This window comes from Haliotis rubra, unplaced genomic scaffold (genome assembly GCF_003918875.1).
Source record: "Haliotis rubra isolate DU_JTF1 unplaced genomic scaffold, ASM391887v1 Scf354, whole genome shotgun sequence".
NCBI lineage: Eukaryota > Metazoa > Mollusca > Gastropoda > Lepetellida > Haliotidae > Haliotis > Haliotis rubra.
Window position 1 is genome coordinate 463899 of NW_025767029.1, and position 21567 is coordinate 485465.

General features: G+C 41.9%; 3 protein-coding genes across 3 annotated transcripts in view; 1 reads left to right on the top strand and 2 right to left on the bottom strand.

The window, feature by feature from the left end:
- Positions 1 to 6275, top strand: part of LOC124285179 (fibrous sheath-interacting protein 1-like) — a 40540-nt gene extending 34265 nt beyond the window's left edge. Inside the window, 2 exon segments of the mRNA XM_046721364.1 lie at positions 3274 to 3455; positions 3953 to 6275. Coding sequence (XP_046577320.1) covers positions 3274 to 3455; positions 3953 to 4437 — 667 coding nt within the window. The 3' untranslated portion in view covers positions 4438 to 6275.
- A 2960-nt stretch (positions 6276 to 9235) lies between these two features.
- Positions 9236 to 17595, bottom strand: LOC124285163 (cytochrome P450 2J5-like). The gene is made up of 8 exons (XM_046721341.1): positions 17146 to 17595; positions 15012 to 15237; positions 14110 to 14236; positions 13538 to 13697; positions 13036 to 13172; positions 12369 to 12465; positions 11413 to 11619; positions 9236 to 11272 (listed from the first exon to the last, which is right to left on the bottom strand). The coding sequence occupies exons 1-8, from the start codon at positions 17264 to 17266 to the stop codon at positions 11094 to 11096; spliced, it is 1254 nt and encodes a 417-aa protein (XP_046577297.1). The 5' UTR covers positions 17267 to 17595; the 3' UTR covers positions 9236 to 11093.
- Positions 17596 to 18913: 1318 nt separating this feature from the next.
- On the bottom strand, positions 18914 to 21220 carry LOC124285181 (flavin-containing monooxygenase 5-like). The gene is made up of 2 exons (XM_046721366.1): positions 20567 to 21220; positions 18914 to 20237 (listed from the first exon to the last, which is right to left on the bottom strand). The coding sequence occupies exons 1-2, from the start codon at positions 21191 to 21193 to the stop codon at positions 19230 to 19232; spliced, it is 1635 nt and encodes a 544-aa protein (XP_046577322.1). The 5' UTR covers positions 21194 to 21220; the 3' UTR covers positions 18914 to 19229.
- Positions 21221 to 21567: the final 347 nt, after the last annotated feature.

Sequence of the window (21567 nt, forward strand, 5' to 3'; positions counted from 1 at the left end):
GTGTGCAGGGATTCATTCTGGTATGATAAGTTTCCAGTACTCACAGTAGTTGGTTGTGTGTGCAGGGATTCATTCTGGTATGATAAGTTTCCAGTACTCACTGTAGTTGGTTGTGTGTGCAGGGATTCATTCTGGTATGATAAGTTTCCAGTACTCACTGTAGTTGGTTGTGTGTGCAGGGATTCATTCTGGTATGATAAGTTTCCAGTACTCACAGTAGTTGGTTGTGTGTGCAGGGATTCATTCTGGTATGATAAGTTTCCAGTACTCACTGTAGTTGGTTGTGTGTGCAGGGATTCATTCTAGTATGATAAGTTTCCAGTACTCACTGTAGTTGGTTGTGTGCAGGGATTCATTCTGGTATGATAAGTTTCCAGTACTCACTGTAGTTGGTTGTGTGTGCAGGGATTCATTCTGGTATGATAAGTTTCCAGTACTCACTGTAGTCAGGTTGTGTGCAGGAATTCATTCTGGTATGATAAGTTTCCAGTACTCACTGTAGTTGGTTGTGTGCAGGGATTTATTCTGGTATGATAAGTTTCCAGTACTCACAGTAGTTGGTTGTGTGTGCAGGGGATTCATTCTGGTATGATAAGTTTCCAGTACTCACTGTAGTTGGTTGTGTGTGCAGGGATTCATTCTGGTATGATAAGTTTCCAGTACTCACTGTAGTTGGTTGTGTGTGCAGGGATTCATTCTAGTATGATAAGTTTCCAGTACTCACAGTAGTTGGTTGTGTGTGCAGGGATTCATTCTGGTAGATAAGTTTCCAGTACTCACAGTAGTTGGTTGTGTGTGCAGGGATTCATTCTAGTATGATAAGTTTCCAGTACTCACAGTAGTTGGTTGTGTGTGCAGGGACTCATTCTGGTATGATAAGTTTCCAGTACTCACTGTAGTTGGTTGTGTGTGCAGGGATTCATTCTGGTATGATAAGTTTCCAGTACTCACTGTAGTTGGTTGTGTGTGCAGGGATTCATTCTGGTATGATAAGTTTCCAGTACTCACTGTAGTTGGTTGTGTGTGCAGGGATTCATTCTAGTATGATAAGTTTCAGTACTCACTGTAGTTGGTTGTGTGTGCAGGGATTCATTCTGGTATGATAAGTTTCCAGTACTCACTGTAGTTGGTTGTGTGTGCAGGGATTCATTCTGGTATGATAAGTTTCCAGTACTCACAGTAGTCGGTTGTGTGTGCAGGAATTCATTCTGGTATGATAAGTTTCCAGTACTCACTGTAGTTGGTTGTGTGTGCAGGGATTCATTCTAGTATGATAAGTTTCCAGTACTCACAGTAGTTGGTTGTGTGCAGGGATTCATTCTGGTATGATAAGTTTCCAGTACTCACTGTAGTTGGTTGTGTGTGCAGGGATTCATTCTAATATGATAAGTTTCCAGTACTCACTGTAGTTGGTTGTGTGTGCAGGGATTCATTCTGGTATGATAAGTTTCCAGTACTCACTGTAGTTGGTTGTGTGTGCAGGGATTCATTCTGGTATGATAAGTTTCCAGTACTCACAGTAGTCGGTTGTGTGTGCAGGAATTCATTCTGGTATGATAAGTTTCTAGTACTCACTGTAGTTGGTTGTGTGTGCAGGGATTCATTCTGGTATGATAAGTTTCCAGTACTCACAGTAGTTGGTTGTGTGTGCAGGGATTCATTCTGGTATGATAAGTTTCCAGTACTCACTGTAGTTGGTTGTGTGTGCAGGGATTCATTCTAGTATGATAAGTTTCCAGTACTCACTGTAGTTGGTTGTGTGTGCAGGGATTCATTCTGGTATGATAAGTTTCAGTACTCACTGTAGTTGGTTGTGTGTGCAGGGATTCATTCTGGTATGATAAGTTTCCAGTACTCACTGTAGTTGGTTGTGTGTGCAGGGATTCATTCTAGTATGATAAGTTTCCAGTACTCACTGTAGTTGGTTGTGTGTGCAGGGATTCATTCTGGTATGATAAGTTTCCAGTACTCACTGTAGTTGGTTGTGTGTGCAGGGATTCATTCTAGTATGATAAGTTTCCAGTACTCACTGTAGTTGGTTGTGTGTGCAGGGATTCATTCTGGTATGATAAGTTTCCAGTACTCACAGTAGTAGGTTGTGTGTGCAGGGATTCATTCTGGTATGATAAGTTTCCAGTACTCACAGTAGTTGGTTGTGTGTGCAGGGATTCATTCTGGTATGATAAGTTTCCAGTACTCACTGTAGTTGGTTGTGTGTGCAGGGATTCATTCTAGTATGATAAGTTTCCAGTACTCACAGTAGTTGGTTGTGTGTGCAGGGATTCATTCTGGTATGATAAGTTTCCAGTACTCACAGTAGTTGGTTGTGTGTGCAGGGATTCATTCTAGTATGATAAGTTTCCAGTACTCACAGTAGTTGGTTGTGTGTGCAGGGATTCATTCTGGTATGATAAGTTTCCAGTACTCACTGTAGTTGGTTGTGTGTGCAGGGATTCATTCTAGTATGATAAGTTTCCAGTACTCACTGTAGTTGGTTGTGTGTGCAGGGATTCATTCTGTTAGGATGATGACACTGATGTTCATCACACAGGGTCCTGTCCCACAAAGCAACGGGATGATTGTCCATATCTAAAAGCAGCTGTAGCTGACAATTTCTGGTATGATACAGCCAACTATTGCTGGCATGAATGGCCAATTGCTATAAGATTCTAGCTGGATTTTTGTATTCACCTGTAGGTACAATCAGGGTGTACATTACTTAGATATTTTGAATTCGCCATTTTCTCCAAGATATATAAATAGGTTATACTTGGATTGAATTTTTGCAGCTTGTATACTCCCCAGGGAGCTGAGAGTGCAGTGTGAAAACACACAGATCCTAGAACAGGGTAATACATATCAGGGTTACGTGACGCGCAAATGTGTGTCCAGTATGCACAAATTTAGAGAATGGACGCCAAAACAAAAATTCACTGCGTCCAGAGGGAAGCACAACATTGTTCACAGTGCCCACAACACATCTATGATTTGCTAAGTGTTTGGTTCTTTTTTTTCAGAGCAGTTAGGTGCATCATTTCACCCATCAGTTCATTCATTCCAGCTCTAAAGAAATTATCAAAACATACACCTTTACTTGACAGGACCCTCGTAATGCCTTCAAGGACCCTTAAGTCTAATAATTAGAGGTCCCTGGGGGACCTATGTTTGTGAGTTGTCATAAAACCCTGCGTAGGCTATAGGCATGCTTTCATCCATGGATAGTGTGATGTATAAGCCTGCAATAACTAACAGTAGGATGTCAATACTGCCCAGGTCGGAAGTGTCGTCAGTGGTGAGTGTCCTGCAGAATCCCACGCGCCTGACGGACGAGGTTCTGCAGAGGCTGCTGGCAGAGGCTCACTTCCCCCTCAGCTCCCGTCTGGAGGCTCTCCAGGAGGAAGACGATGGGGTTGACACAGAGGAGGAGGAGAGGGATGAAGGTGGCAGGGAAGCAGGTATGTTGATGGTGTTGTAGCAGTCATGCCGTCACAGAAGAGGCTAGTTGCAAGTCAAGTCAGTGGTCAGCCCTGAATAGCTGCAGAATTACTATATACAACATTCCTTCCATCCTCAATCAAAGAGTTTTTATGTAAGAAAAAATGAAAAATGGGATACGCATTCTGAATATATAACCAAGTGAACACATTGGGGGCAGGTGCAAGTTGACCATGTAGATGTCTGAGAAAGGGACGTCTGCATCCTGGCTCTGGATTCTCAAGTGAACACTCAAAATATATTCATGTTTTGTATGTGAATTCTTGGCCTATAATATGCTTCAGTATCATGTAACCACGCCATTACGTACTACTCCCATTCTGTCAGTGACTTCATCTCCCTACATAGTATATTGATTGTTATGTTTGTTTTTCTTTGTTTGTTTTTCTGTATGCTTTAAAATGTAAATGCACAAATTTTCTTGGTGTAATTCTTATTCACTTGGTATGTCCTTTAGGAACGTGGACGAGACAAATCCGTGCTGAGACATGGAAAGCCATTGCAGAGTCAGATATTTATGAAAATGGACATGCAGATGACATGGATTTAGAGTCAATTTCACGAACTTCTTCAAGGAGCACACTCAGATTGAGTTCTGTGTTGGAGAAACAAACTTCAGACATGTCAAGGCTTTATAATTTTGCTGAACCTGAAGGAAAGCGGCTAATTTTGCCAGAAATTAACCAAAGTCCTTATCTAGTGAGCCAGGGCCTGAACAATCAAGTGTCCAAAAACGAAACACATCATCGTCGAAACAACGATCGGCCACTCAGTAGGGACAGCATTGACATGGTGAGGAATAACCTGAATGGTGATGATTATGTAACAGACAGAGACACTGAGGGAATGATTGTACCTCGACCACCTAGTGGTGACCGCCGGTCAAATACTGACCTTTCCTCAAGCAAATCTCGGACAGTGACACCGTTGTTGCAGTCTTGATGGAGGATTTGTGTTTGTGACAGAGGACTGATCGTACCAACTTCGTTCATTGTATGTGTGTCTTGCAATTGGGAAAATTCCTGAATTGTAAACTGGATGCTCTTCAAGATTGACTAGCTCTTCTTCATGATTGACTGGTTGCCCTTCAGAATTGACTGGTTGCCCTTCAGGATTGACTGGTTGCCCGTCAGGATGTCTTCACACCAGATGATTGGTTGTCTTTTGGTGGAGACTCTTTGCTCCGCAGGACTGACTGGTTCCTGTTCAACATGGACTTATTGCTCAATGTAAAATGTGTGTGTGATATTCCTGTCTGTATTGTTTAAAACATGTATTAGGTGGCCCTGATATAATGATCACCATACGTCAAAATATCCCCAAACCACCAACATGGCCCACCTGGGATCAGCTATGCTGTAGTACACTGGAACAGTACATTGTGTGTTACATGTATGTATCCCCTAGCCGGTCTTACCTGTACAGAAATACAGAACAAGGCCCACTTGTACAAAGCAATCATAGCACTAAGATGATAGTAACTCCCATACTTAACCTGGGCCTTTGACAGTCAGAGCGCTAAGATCGCTTTGTGCAACTGGCCCAGATCTTGTTTGTTGATAACACATACACAAGTATTCATGTTTTAATACCCCTGTCAGTATTCTACACAATGTTCATATTATACATACTTGCATTGTATTGCACATTGAAAGCATTTAATGTATAATTATGACTTTCCGTCCATTCAGTCAGTATCAATGTGACACAAATGTAAATACAATTATACTATCATTTTCAATATGTAAATAACTCACTACCATTTCAGCAAATGGGCACATGCACTGTGAAGCTATGTATGACAGTATGTAAGAAGGAAAATGTGTGATGTGTGTGAAATTGTAGTTCCCAATGAACAATACTCTCATGTTTGATTATCCAGTGTATTATATCGTGATTCTGTTCTGATAAATACCTTGTAGCCATTCATCACCATAGCTCTGTTTTGGAAGTAACATCACCATCTGCATCTCTTTCATCAGTAACCTTGCTTAAAATATCTTTGCTTATAACTGAATTTGATTGGATGCTATTTTTAGCATTATGTTATTTGTATCGGCATTGTATTGTTTTGAAAGGTATGGTAGCATTTGGTTCTGGGAATATATTAGCACATGATTTTCGCAAATCTGAAAAAGTACACAACTTACCAGTTGTATTTTCAACCAAAAGTCAATTTTCTAATTTTGTTTTCGCTTTACTGTGGTGTTTGCCCACTGCCTCGGAAGCCAAACCTGGAGTTGAGAAACAGATGATAATATGGATTGTCCAATAGAATGGCTGTATAATACAGTGGCTACTCAACGATACAGTACTACATGTGAGAGTTAGGACTGCCAGATGACCAAGCCAAGAACCTGTTTAATATACACTTGTCCTGTGTTCAATGCCACACATCAAGCCAAGGTCAGCAGTGTTTGTTGCTGAGGGTTGATGGATGGGGGACCTTTGGCTGCTTGGAGTTTCTGGGTTGTGCCCTGCAGGGAAACAGGGGTTCTCCTTCGGTTGGCAAGAATTTGTTCACTCCGTGAATGGTTGTTGGAAGGATATGATCTTAGTGTGAACATAAACAGGCAGCTTGGGTTGTGTACTCCTGTGTAGGAGCGGACAATTTAACTGACTGGGGTTCTGATGGGGTGCTCCGAGCATACTACAAGATTTGGCATCCAATGTTAATGGTTGGGATACATGATGCATAGAGCTTAACATAAGGTTTTAATTGTGTTGATTAGAGTTTACATCAAATGACAGTTATCAAAAATAAATTATCACTGCTTGTCTGTTGTTTTGTATGTTACTGTGTCTAACAAATGGCCTGTACTCGCTCGATTAAACATTAATGTGGTTGTTTTGATGACATGACCATGTAAAATACAACGAAACTATAAATGACTTTTACTTTATTGAAATATTCATGAACCAACAAATTAATTCAAGAAATCAAAATTTGAACATCCTCCCCACCCATTCTTAAACCAGTCCTGAATCTGAATCAGAATGATATGGCAAAACTAAAATATTAAACAAAAAACAAAATGTCATAGGAGCCATATATAAAATGTTGCCCAACTGAGACGTCTAAAATTATTCTGTCTGATGTGTCAGTTCTTGGAGAGAAGTACTCAGTAATTCTGCTAACCAAAGAAGACAGCTTAACTGGTGCAAATCAGGATTCAAACCTGCCAGCAGGTGGCGCTGATATATCGTCACAACTTGTTTACGGCTGCCATTGATATGTTTGTAATTATGTCCATGGCTAAGATGGTGATAAAAAGTACATCATGAATATGTTTTAAGGTGAGGTGAAATTGTGTTTATTGTCGTTCTTGAGAATATTTTGCTCATATGACCACGTGCATGCATGTGTATGTGTAGGTGCGGCTGCTTGTACTAGCCCAGACTCAAGCTGGTTTTATAGTGCTAGCCCACTGAGATACCATGCCGCAGTGAAACATGAATACCCCACTCAGACAGATTATACTGACTCCGAGCTGACCAGTCCTTGATGTACCCATTAATGCCGAGCGCCAGGCAGGGACCAACAAGTACCATATTTTAACGTCTTTTGGTATGACGCCGTCGGGCATCGAACCCGCGACCTTCCGCTCTCCGGATATGTTTTAAGGAGCACGCAACGATGTTTTTGATCAAATATTTATTTTATGAAGTGGATGGTACAATATATGGATACATTATTTACAAACATTTACACTTTAAGTCCATTCAATGTATGCTAGCCACAAAAGGAAATTGTCCACCCAGGAAATCGAAATATACAATGGAACTACATGGGTACACAAACACAGATGTAAACACAGTAGTTGTAAATTGACTTTAACACATGTGCTACGTATCATGACGCCAGTGGTTTCGGCATGGACATGTGCAACACGTTTGTGAATGTGCATCTCACTAACCTGGGTGGAGCACATGAATGTCAGAAACTCATGTCGATTTGAGAAGCTCATCTGTTCACCTTTGATCGTTCAAAATTTTAGACGACTAATGAACCGCACATCATGGAATGGCATTCTACAACACAACTTCATGTGGCTACGTATTTCTATTGCCATGAAACACCATTTCAGTAGTGTTGAGATCGTCCTTGTGCAGGACGTCCACGTGTCACAACGCAAAGACAGGTCAGATGGATACGGGTGACCGATCTCCGGCACAGGTTCCTGACTGCAGTGACCACTGCTCAGATCATTTCGTGACTACCTCGTATCCACCCCAACACAGGACATTACGGGATACGACCACGTCGTCCGCCATACGACCTGGCCTGACGCAGTGTCATCGAGAAAGTCATGTCTGTCAACCTCTGTTATGGAAGAGGACTGTTGTTTTACAGACAAGTTCTGATTTAACATTTCTCGCAGTCAGCGTGTCTGCCTTCAGACGTCTTGGTGGGCGTTATGCGTCGCCGATGCACTGCTGTTGGGTATACCGGTCAAAATGTGTGGCATTGCTGCGGGAACCCTGCCCCACCTTTGGACTCATGCCATGGACATGAAGCATCTGTGACGTCTTCTTATGATCTCAATATCCACCTATTAAAGTTTACATGGAAATGTTTCTTTGTTGTTATAATATTCAGTTTGGAAATGAGTTTATTAATGCATAGCTTCTTTTTGTAGCCAGCATATTAATGGTAATGTATTATCATATGAGCATGTCATGAAATGGGGGAATGTAAGTTTTTGCAGCAGGCAGCAATATTCCATCCTTATTGCGGCCTGTACACAACTCACGACCAGGCAAATCAACAGCTGACAGCATGAGCACCTATCCACGCAGTGAACCAGGACGTGTAACAACCCAATCACATTATAGTGGGTAGTCAGCAGTAAGTACTGTGGGCCTATTCTGACCCGCACCTCATGGGTGAGGCTGGCTATAACCTTCTACACTGGAATCCATAGCTGAACAAAATCAAAGCTAAGACCCATCTTTTGGCCTGCTGGAATACCTAATCTGACCCGCACCTCATGGGTGAAGCTGGCTATAACCTTCTACACTGGAATCCATAGCTGAACAAAATCAAAGCTAAGACCCATCTTTTGGCCTGCTGGAATACCTAATCTGACCCGCACCTCATGGGTGAAGCTGGCTATAACCTTCTACACTGGAATCCATAGTTGAACAAAATCAAAGCTAAGACACATATTTTGGCCCGCTGGAATACCTAATCTGACCCGCACCTCACGGGTGAAGCTGGCTATAACCTTCTACACTGGAATCCATAGCTGTGCAATCTCAAAGCTAAGACCCAGCTTCTGGTCTTCTAAAATACTTGTGTCTTTAATAACGATATTTGTGTTTGTGTACCTCAACAACATGTAGACTTATGAAAACGAATAATTAAACATATAGCACCTTCAAATATCACATAGTATAAATACTGGCTGGATAGCTGTGGATCCCGTGGATCCAGCACGTGATCGACTGGTGCAACAACAGCAGTAACTTATTTGGTCACAGCCAACAAATCCTCCGAGTTATATTGTAATGTATGCAATGCACTCCACTTGTACCGAAATCGAAATGTATTTCTTGATTAGCACGCCATGGAGTCCGGTTCCTGTCGACTGCCTCTCCAGCAGTGGCAACTTAATCTCAGGTAACGTTTGTCGTAAAATGTCAAAATTTTGACAAGGATATGATTTTGACAAAGGTATTTCATACATCAAATATAAGTTCTCATCGTTGTACCTATCTTGTACAAAACAATGTTCTCTTACACAAGAATCTGCCTTTATTATCTATCATAAGTTCAGGACTTCAAACCCTTTAGGGTATATTATTCGTACATAAGTCAAAATGAGATATGAATTGCTAGGGTTGAACACGATTTCGGGAATTCTTTTGGTAAGATCTTTAGTGTAATTTCGGTTCAATGTAACTGTTAACAAAAGCACTTTGTGAACAAGACCCCCAAATGACTGAAATTATCACTTGCCACACAATTAGAAGGCTTCGTTGATCGTTACCTGTTTTACAGTGCTCATACCATACCATCAAATCCAACATGCGAGGCCCTCAACAAACAACGTGAAATACCACATGCATAATCATGACCCTATGGCAAGCGACTGAAGCTGCAGACCGCCCTAAGTGAGGTGTCATCTCGCGAGATAAAACTAAATATAAGTTTAAATGAAAGTAAAATGAAACGCACGTCTCATCTGTAATGGTAGTCTGTCTCACAGTCCCTGAACCACATTAATTTCCCTACTGCCAAGCCCTTTCTCCAGTGCTAAAGCCCTAAATAAAGCAAGTCTAGATTTCCTCAGGTTCTGAATCTCTGGTCTCCCTAGGGCTCCTTTTCAATGTAAATGGGCTTGTTTGTTACTATCAAAATTATATATATACATTCAGAGACTAAGCCTTAGTCTACTGTAATGGTTGCAATTCCGAGTAAGAAATAGCTATAAAAATACACCTGCCTCACACCAATTCCATTATCAAATCACGTTAGAAAGTACTTCTGCAAAAGAGTTAGGTTCTACGAGAGGCAGAATAAACACAATATTATACATACATGGAATCACAACAAGGCAAATATCACATTTGTTTTAAAATACCAATAAACAAAGTTTAAAAAATAAAAGGTTACATAATGTTTAAAATACTGGCACAAATCAGGTTACAAATTATTCAATGGATTACTTGATTCAATTACTCAAGAACGGACATCAGTTGAAACCTGACGCAGCGTAATTCCAAAACCAGTCCGATTTAGACAGGGTGGACTGTAACACGGACCGTGACTCTCCTAGTGAATCTGTCACGTGTAGCCCACGTGTAGGATGCTGAGCTAACGTCGGAAGACGGTTTACAGACTCCATCACAGAGAAGCACACATATTTAGTTAATGCAGTAACATACTGATTGTTGGGACAGCACAGTTCCAAGTAAAACCGCCCCGATTGAGAAATGTCTGGATAAACGAATCATGATACATACCTGTTCTTGGTTTGGCTTTGGGAGATTCTCTTTGGTATTCTATATTTCTATTTAGAATTTAGACCTAGGTAGAAATCTGAAATTTTGGATAAACTACATCCAGATATTTAGGCACTCCAGGTAGAGGTAGGGGTTACACACAAATACAGATTCAGGTGATTTTGTCAAATGAACGATCAATATTATTACCCAGCATGTTAATAGATGTAACAAGGTGAAACTGGGATTTGATCTGGAAGAACTCATTGTTTAGGCTGAACAAGTCTCACCTTTATACAGTAATACATGGCTTAGAATCTGTTATACTCTGATATATAGTCGTTTGATTCAATTAGCTATGGACATCTTGTCATATATATCTAAATACAATATATTTTGTATAAACATTTTGATAACGAGTAGTGTTATACAGGAAATCCGATCAGGTAACGGGTCCGATAATCTTAAACACTGTTGATTTTCAAGAGAAGGACTTCACAAATGCGCTTCATGACTGTCACTTCAATGCAGTTTGGCTTAAATGGCAAGTCTGTATCGTGTGTATAGCTGTAAGAGGTCACCTGTGACCTGTCTGTGAATAAACTTGCAGAGGGAGCTGTTGTAGAAGGAACAAGCATCGCTGACTGTCATTAGAGTCTGGACTGAACTGTGACCTCGTACGACTTTGGAGTCATTGTCATCCCAAACTCAGGGTCAATGTCGGGTTCAGCGTTGCCGACCTTGGAGAAGTGGAAGCTCTGCAGCAGGTTCGAGAAGAAGAGAAACAGTTCCATCCTCGCCAGAATCTCACCTGCACACATCCGGAGACCTGCCCACAAACACAACAGTTTACCATTTTATATGATACTTAATATACTGTCTTACTATCAAGATACTATGATACCATAAGCGTTTGAAGTCCATGGACACACTCCGGTACAATATCCCGTTACTAGAAAATGTACTAACCTCCACCAAACGGAATCCACGGATCAGGGTAAATTATCTCCCTTTCGGGGGTGATGAATCTCTCCGGTTTGAAGATATGGGGTTCCCCCCATACATCTGGGTCGTGCAGTACCGAGTAGATGTTGGTGTACACCAGGGTGTTCCTGGGGATGCGATACCCTCCCACCCAGGCATCCCATGGGCTTGTACGGAGAACACCTGCAGAAGCTGAAGGTAGATATAGTGTATTGGATAATGAGCAGAATGAGGACCATGCATACAAAACACTGGTTCATGAGGATTAAAGACCTTATAAGCAAAACCACTGCCACCGTACAGTATCGAGTGCAGCACTTGGCTCTTGCCTATTTCTTCTCGAGTTGGCTCGTCACGTACACTCTTTCACTACCTCAAAGTGCGATATGCGCATTTCACAACGTAAAGATCATGAGCAAGTGGGTCATGTTTTACGCCGTTTACACCAGGTACGGTTAAATCCACTACCATGAGTCTTTAACACATAAACTGGTCTGGAATAGAACTCTTAATACATAGTCTTGTACTTTTAACAACACTCGCGAAATCGAATGCAAGACGGGGCACGTGTGGCCCAGACCCCAAATGCAATTCACAGTTCAGAGTAGCGCCCCTTTGTGGTGCTAGGACCCTCTGATTGTAGGTTGACCCTCTGATTGTAGGTTGACTCGCCAACTAGTTCCATTTATAGTGGAATGTAGGCGCCATACGAATTCATTATTTGACCCCAGATCGCGCACTGGCTATGAGCTATCTGGGTCGTCTTTATTTATATCAAACTGAGTTTGGCCTCCTAGCGATAATCAAGCCATAGCAAGGCTGTGAAACAACCAGCTGGCTCCACACGTCGTATCCATGTCGTTATCGATCCCAGGGACTGTGCGAGACGAGCGAATGCCTCAACAACAACAACAACAATAACAACATCATTCTGGACTGACCAACACACGACATGCGCTGTATCTCCATTATTGTGGCTTCAGTGTAGACTAGGGAAGGCCGGTCGGAGACTCGCACTGCCCGCCCGCATCCCACAACCTGTAGGCAGTATGATACAGTACTTCACCTTACCTTCACACGAAACAATTGCTGTGGACATTTTGTCAAGTTCTCTAGATCACACCATGCAGCTGATCATTTATCAACCTATAATATTTATTAGTGACTTTGACATAATTATATTATGCAACTGACTAAGGTGTATGTGTTGCATACTAAATGAGATAATACATACTATTGATTAAACATACAATCACAGTTTTGGGTTCGAATGCAATACTTCACCCTATCTTACTATTTCAGGACCAGAACTGAGCTCTTGGGTTTCACCTAAGTAACCACAGGAAAGAATTTCCTTTTATAAGACCCCGTTAGTGACAGTACATACCTTGATGGCAGTTTTTAGCGTTTCAAGCCCCTGTGTAAGTAACCAAGGCCCTGAAATTACCAATGAATATCCAAACCCGGCGTAAAGCTCGCTATTCCTCTCACTCACTCAACACGGCCATGGGATGCGTTAAAACGGCAACATCTCTATGGACGTTCAGAATATCCTTATCAAAAGATGAGTAGAATATACCTAGTCATGAGCTGTCAGAGAACAATTACCCTGTCTATCTCTTTTTGACACTTGTGTTGAACATCCGGGTACTTTATCATGTACAGGACCCCGAAATCCAATGTACCGGAAGTTGTCTCTGTTCCAGCCAAGATTAGATCCAAAATGCACCGCGTCATATTGGAAGCTGCAGAAGAGTAGGTTGTGCAAAGTAGTGTACAGCTGTGATGTGATACAAGCCGTAGTGAGGTGCATCACTATCACAATATCCTTACACCCACTGCAGTAAATCGTTGACAAAGTTATGCTTCGGAAATAATAATCTAGTTATAGATATTTGTTCATAAATTCACATCCTAGTTTTGGAAAGAAATTTGTGGAAGTGCAAAAGAGTACTTTCTAAGGAAGTGGATTAATACAGACCAAGTGGATGTATTCAAATGAGACAATTCCATAGCATATATAACAGTCAGAAATGGAGAAGACAAATGGTAGGTCAACTTGGAGGACTTGCACTATATTGTTGTTTGACCATATTTCAGCTAACCTCACCTGTATAGACAGTGGAATCAGGATTCTCAGCCTCATATTTGAGGAAGACGTCGACATAATCCCGTTCCACGTCTTCTTGGTAGGTACATCGGTGTTCTTCAATACGTGTCTCAGCGTACGTAGACATCTTATTACTGCCTTCAAAGTACGGACGCATCAACTGTCGAAGATATGATTGTGATGTTGCTCTAGCAACGAATTTGTACTAATACTTGTTGCCATCTTGAAACTCTTAACATGTGAAAATGATATCGATCTTCCATATGTTGGGCGTAAATATCTTCCATTGTCTCTGGACAGACGGACGATGGATAACGACGCATGACATCACATGATCGACCTCATTTGACATGAGCAAAACAACAACTTTAATTTATAAAACAAATCGCAAGGCTGGTTGCTGGCTGGTTTGTTGTTTAACGCCGCACTCAGCAATATTCCAGCTATATGGCGGTAGTCTGTAAATAATCGAGTCTGGACCAGACAATCCAGTGATGAACAGTATGAGCATATTCGTAATTAGGATGCGATAAGACGGCGCAGGGCCATTATACACAGCGCAGGGGTCTCACCTTTTTGAAGTACGGGAGGTGCCTGAGGGATGGAATAGCATTGATGGCTGCCATTGAACCCTGGGTACGGAACAAGTTGTCTGTGATGTCCAAGAGAGACTTAAACGTTAGATCATCGTACTCAAATCTAAACAGAGCAGAGCAGAGCATGAGGACACTTCGTTGGATCAAACTGAAATCGTATTTGAATAACATTTAATTTCACGAATATTATTTGTTCTCAGGATGTATTTCGTCTAAAGTATGTTGTTTGTTACTTAACACCATACTTAGTGACGGCTGTTTGTGGATCACCTAGACCAGTGAACATCGATCCACTGGAAGTCACCAAGTCAGAAAACCCGATCCATTTAGTGGCCTACCAAGACAAAGATGACTTGCAGGGTACATGATTATATTCATACCCTGGATCCTCACGGTACCCCCCATAATGATACTTCTTACAATTGACAGTTAGTGAGATATTTGTACGCCCTGTTTTACTGGTTCAATCGTATTTGCGTGCTATGGGAGTTAAGCCTAATGCGACGTCGGTCTTGCTAAATGGCATAATAAATGTGTACAGATATGGCGTCCACATACCAAGGATCATATCAGGGCTTGCCTTTGATTCAAAACCGCGACCAGCGGAAATATAAATCTGGCAGCATATTTTGGTGGCTCACTCCACACGTCTCCTGCAGTAATTGAGAAGGAAATATGATGTCACATGGTCTGTTTAACGCCACTTTTAGCAACAGAACAGCACAATCATGGCGGAGACACAGCCGATTGGCTTTCACACGCTGTACCCAAGTTGGGAATAGAACACGGGCGTTCGGCATGACGAGCGAACGCTTCATCACTCGCCTACTCATCCGCGCTGAAGAACACAGATGTTATAAGTATCTATGATATGTTACCTTGAACCAAACACTACGCTGTAAATGACATTGGCCACAGATCGAGTCAATAGTTTCCTGATCTGTACTGGATGTTCGTCTAGGTCCGTAAGAACTTCTTTCAAATAATGTATCTCTTCAGTAATACGTTCCTCAAGGGGTGATTTACCAACTCCAAGGTCACGTAATGCCCCCAAGGTCATTCGACGTAACTGTCTCCACTCCTCTCCGTCCCCCCATATGATTCCTGTAAACAAAAGGAGGTGTGTTATTGTTTGTACACGCTATTGTGGTGTGATCCCACTGTAATTACGTTAAATGTTTTACTTACCATACTGCCAAGTAATACTATAGGACCAGATGACAGGTCCGTATTTCAAAATTTTTAAAAGTAAAATGTCACCATTTATCCCCGTATCCCATTTGATTCAATTCGTGGTTGTGGCGCCACACTTCACTGGAGACACAAGGCCTGTATAGTATGACCAGAAATTATTGAGAATTTTAGGAATATGTTCAATTGGATTTTAGTATAAACAACCTTGACCAGCTATCAAGTGCTTGGTTTCTTTCAAGAGAGACAACTCCGTTAATCCTTTTTCATTAGTTTGTGAAGAGTTATCCCCCTTTGTTTACTTGCTAGCAGACGACATTTTCAGTGATCCTCAGTATGGATGATTTAGAGAAGAGGAAGTTGCTTTTAGAGTATTATAACAAGGACATCAGATCAGCTGAAGTGATTTCAAGTAGAACAAGGGGGCGGTGGGGTAGTCTAGTGGTTAAAGCGTCGGCTCGTCACGCCGAAGACCCGGGTTCGAATCCCCTCATGGGTACAATGAGTGAAGCCCAGCAAGGACATTTGCTTTTCATGCTGCACGAGATTCTGTGCGAAGGTCGACCGCGTATGATACAGATGTTAAAACTTTCAGTTTTAGGCGCTAGTGACGGTTGTTAATGGGTAACTCTCTCCAAGTGATAGCTAGCAAGTACAGATAAAATAGAAATAGAAACAGGGATAGTTGAGAGAATTATTCACTAACACTTAACACTTGCTAGGTAGACAGTTTCTTCATTTCAGTTTAAACTTCATTATTTATTAGTTTATTTCACATTTCTCATTGCATTAAAAAGGGGATTTCACGTTTAGTTGATTATAAGGGGATTTCACGTTTAGTTGATTATAGGGGATTTCACGTTTAGTTGATTATAGGGGGATTTCACGTTTAGTTGATTTTAAGGGGATTTCACGTTTAGTTGATTATAAGGGGATTTCACGTTTAGTTGATTGAAAGGTAAGTAAAAATTTATGTAGTTTAGTTTACCTTCCACTGCACACCATAGATATTTTAGTTTAATTTCCACTGCGTACCAATACTAACTGTTCACCTGTCTTTGAATCTGGAGTTATGTTCTGCTAATAATCACATTTAATACGTGAGTACTGAGTGAAAAAAAATATTTACAATCTTTAAATTCTCAATAATTTCTGGTTCTACTGTATATGAATTGCTTGTTATCGATAAAGTGCATGGTCACGGATAAAAATGTGATATGTATTTTAGGGGTGTAAATAATGGTTCGTGGGAGTATTTCATTTATTTACCGGTTAACAATTTAGTATCACCGGTGTGCTTAAAGTCACACAGGACCTCTATTGTTCTCCAGAGGCAGTCGACTTGAAAATCCTTGCATGCTCCACTAATTTGTTGTTTTAAACATCACAGTTGTCGTCTTCCTGGGAATGAACCATCAAAACTTAGTCGTGGCGTTCTTGTAAATATTTTTGTGGTGTAAATATTTACATTTGTCGACACACCTAGCGAATACTTGGAATTAAACAGGTGTATACTGCATTAGGCACTTTCCAAATATATATAATCTCACGTTGACATAGACACTGCGCTGATCATGGATTCTCACTGCTTCGACCCCATATGCAGGCTATATTACTGTAACTGTTCGGATAAACATACATGTGACGTGATAACCACGAACAGCTAAACACGAACAGCTGACGCACAGTGATATATATCTTCTTCTTCTTCAGTTAGGTGCTTTTGAGGACGCCTTCGCCTGTTGGCATTTCGGCAGACCTACATATATATACATATATATATACAGTTTCTGAAAGATTTCCCAACCCGGAAGTGCTCACCTCTCGCTCTCTTTGTTGCTTGTTTTGTGGAGTATAACCAGGTCGGACGGTAGCTGAACACCCCGCCTTGCTTCACCAACACCTCGTGCACAGGTTCATATCCATTTACAATCGTCATCATGGAACTCCCGAAATATATCCTGTATACGTTCCCATACTTTTTCTGCAGCTCAGAATAATACAAATGCACTTTGGTGCGTCCATACTTCCCCCAGGTCGAGAAGATTGCCTATAACTGGCCAGGCTCTAGGGCCAGGTGGAAGTTCGTGTGAAGAGGAACAGAACAGATAGTATGCCACAGCTACCGCCACTAATGTCACCAGGAGAGTCTGTGGTTCTATCAAATCGAGAGGCAGGGTCGCCATTTTCATTCAGCTCACTCGAGTTGGGATTACGGCGGATAAAAATCAAGCTGATTTCCGAACTGGGTCACACGTCATCTGACCTCGTTCACGTTTACAAGTGTGATCCCCTGTATTTACTCAAGTGAAACAACCAGTCGGCTATTGTCGTCATTTCCCGTGAGTCGTGGATTTGTGTGGAAATTGTTCAGGTTCATATGGCTGTATATGTAGTAATTCATCAACTGTTATCTGAGATGTTAACATAGTGTACTTGTATATATATCATGGATTTGTGTGGAACTCTGTTCAGGTGTATAGGGCTTTATGTAGTAATTTATCCACTGTTATTTGAGATGTTAACATAGTATACTAGCATATATATCATGGATTTGTGTGGAACTTTGTTCAGGTGTATAGGGCTTTATGTAGTAATTTATCCACTGTTATTTGAGATGTTAACATAGTATACTAGTATATATATCATGGATTTGTGTGGAACTTTGTTCAGGTGTATAGGGCTTAATGTAGTAGTTCATCCACTGTTATTTGAGATATACCATAGTTTAAAGCAACATTTTCCTGTAATACGTATATACGTTTTGCATTCGTTCGTCACGTCGAGGGGCGGTGGGGTAGCCTAGTGGGTAAAGCGTTGACTCGTCACGCCGATTACCCGGGTTCGAATTCCCACATGGGTACATTGCGTGAAGCCCTTTTCTGGTGTCCCCTGCGGTGATGTTGCTGGAATATTGCTAAAAGCGGCGTATCCCAAACTCAGTCAGTCAGTCGTCACATCGAAGACCCCAGTTAGATTCCACACATGGGTACAATGTGTGAAGCCCATTTCTGGTGTTCCCCGCCGTGATATTGCTGGAATATTGCTAAAAGTGGCGTAAAACCTTTCTCATTCATTTAATATAAACCGTTCCTTCGTATGGCTTAGTGTCCTGCAAAATATAGCTACTGGGTATTCCGGGTACGAATGTAGGTCCCTACTAACCCATGCTTGTGAGAAACGACTAAAGGGATCGAGTGGACAGGGATCTTGACCGTGTTGATTACACGTTGGCACACATTGTATGCTAATTGTGTGATCGGGGTATCAGTCATTGGATTGTTGAACAGAACTGTAACCACGTGTACCACTTGGTGAGACCCAGAGCATGCACGAGTTGTACTGACAAACAAAGTACTGCAGATCTTAGATTTGAACCCACGAACTTTGGATCATTGAATCCTATGGGACGTAACTCAATCAACCATTGTCTTCGCGTTTCTCTCTCTCTCTCGATCGACCATCCATAAAATCTCTCTCTCTCTCTCTCTCTCTCTCTCTCTCTCTCTCTCTCTCTCTCTCTCTCTCTCTCTCTCTCTCTCTCTCTCTCTCTCTCTCTCTCTCTCGATCGACCATCCATAAAAGCATGTCAGTGTTAAGAAAGTGGTTGAGAACGCCGATTTCCATTTTTATTCATGTAATGATGGAATTTCCCCTCCCGTCAATTGAACATTTAATGTGAAAACATTATTCTAAACATTCATTACGATCTATAATCAATATAACCGTTCTTGTTTAACGATGCCCTACAGGTTGGACAACAGTAAATACATCTCGAATATACCTACACAGATTCTGGTCACAGCGATAAACAAATGCTGACGTCTAGTGACGGCAGTGCGGAACTGACATCATACCGATTCTTCAGATGACTCGGAGAAGGCCAGCAAACATCATGTGGCAAGTTATAACTTCTCCAGAAGAGTCACCAGCCCATTTCGGAACAGCCAGTTCAGGAACAAAAGGGCCAGGACACACAGACACAACTTCTTCAGCAGACTTATCCATCCGTCATACAGTCCATCCCTTTCATTCTGCCCAGACTTCCTCGTTTGCATGGGATAGAGTGTGTTCTCATGCACAGAGAAGATGGCGTCCCGAGCTCCGGACCACTTCCCCGGACCTTCCAGCCTCCACTGAGGGGGAACCGCGGGTCCGAACACCATCTTGTACCAGAGCTTTGGGTCAGTGAAGAAAAGCCGACCGAGATTAGGTTTACAGCCGATGAGGGAACCGATTTCGTCTTGGTATTGAATGAAATACACTTGAAGCGAGTATCTTGCGGAGTCCACGTACCTTGCTTTTAGGAATGCCTTCCGTTTTTCCAGCTCGGAAAGCATAACTGAAGGAGGAGGTAACTCTGCTCGACCAGCGAATACTCTCGATGCTACTCGTGCTTGGATCTCAAGAACGGGAGGAAGAGATCCGAAGGGTTGGACCAAGCCAACAACTGCAAAGGTGTTTTGACGAATATTTGGAGGGAAAATAAGTTTGTACAAGTAGGAAAAATGTCCCTCCATTTTCACAATCGAAGTATCAAGAAATGGGAAGCTGTAGTTATACCCTGTAGCCAATATGACAACGTCGATGTCCTTCACCTCCGACCCATCTTCAAATATGGCGCCAGTTTGGGTGAAGGTTTTGATGTCGGACTTTATACTAATAGCTCCAACGAGAATTCTGTTTGGCAGATCGTCACTGATGGTTGAGACTCCTGCGTCAAAGCGGAAGTTTGGGGAAAGTCCGTAATCTCTGTGTCGGTAGCGGTAGTTGATTTTGTGGTAGTGTATAGGGCGCATCAGACTTACTGGAATACCTTGTACCCAACGCTGGATGGCGACCTGGTCAAACGGTTGGCCAAACTCCCCCGCCCTCTGTATAGTGTAGCATCCACGGCGGGTACTGATGTACGCCTGGAAGTGGAGGAATGGGAAAGTGAATTTAACAGCAATATTAATGGTTAGAAACATATGCATTACATGGTGTCAACTATTTGAATTACGGCGGTGCATGGCAGCTGAAAGATGGAGATCTAATTAATCAATGAGATCAATATGTACCCCTATACTCATGTCACAGGAAACATGTAAAGAACCGATGGCTTTTGTTTAACTCGGAAGCATTTTCAACCAGGTTTGTTATGGACTAAAACTAACAAATCTAAAATATGGTGTTCTGTATTATATCTTGATATAAAACGACAGCGATGATTATTATAACTTAAGAAAACAATAACACTCACGTGTTCTGCATGTCTACTCAAATCGCAAGCCACGTCACTTCCGGAGTTACCAATCCCAACGACCAGAACTCGCTTATTTTCGAATCCACGGAAGTCTTTGTAGTCATGAGTATGTAGAACCCGGCCACTGTACTCTTTCAATCCGTCAAAATGTGGAATGTTGGGTTCTGTCAGGTGCCCGTGACATACCATCACGAAGTCCACAGCCTCTCTTTCGACCATTCCTGTCTGCAAATCACGACTGATGATAACCCAACTTCCGGTTTCTTCAAAGTTATCTCCCTTTTCAACCTTCTCCACAAGTCGATTGAATTGGATGTACTCGCGGAGTTTGAAATGGCTGGCATACAGCTCCAGATACTTTTGAAAGTTAGATCTATGCATGAAGTTTGGAAACTCTTTGGGTATGGGGAAATCACTATAACATGTCATCTCCTTGCTGGTGTTGATAACGCATGAACTGTAGACACTAGGGTAGCCATCTTGGGGAGTAGGGGAGTAATTCCACAGTCCTCCAATACCGTCCGACTTCTCAAAACAGATGGGCAGCAGACCTTCGTCGAGGGAAGTTTTAATGGCCGCGAGACCCGCTACTCCCCCACCTATCACTCCAACTGTTTTGGGCATGGCGGCTGCAGGATACAACTAGCAGTGTGAGAACTGTAAAGAAATGGAGAAAATGGGTTAGTTTAAAACGTTTATAGTTTTAAATTTCATCTTTGATATTCTTACTGGACAACTAGTTTTCAAGCATGTAATCGTTTATGTTCATCTCTGTAGACACACCAAGTTGTGAGGGTTTGTTTTGACTTTCCATGACCTTAAACAGTGGACGGTACTCCAACCATGACCTCTGTTGTATTTGGTATAGCAGTTGACAGGTACATTTACGGAGAAAGGCAGTCGTGAGAACGTCCATGGGGACAGGGTCAAAACGACCATAAAAGCATCAACATGGACATAATACGTCAAAACGGACTTAGTTCACTCACTCACTAACT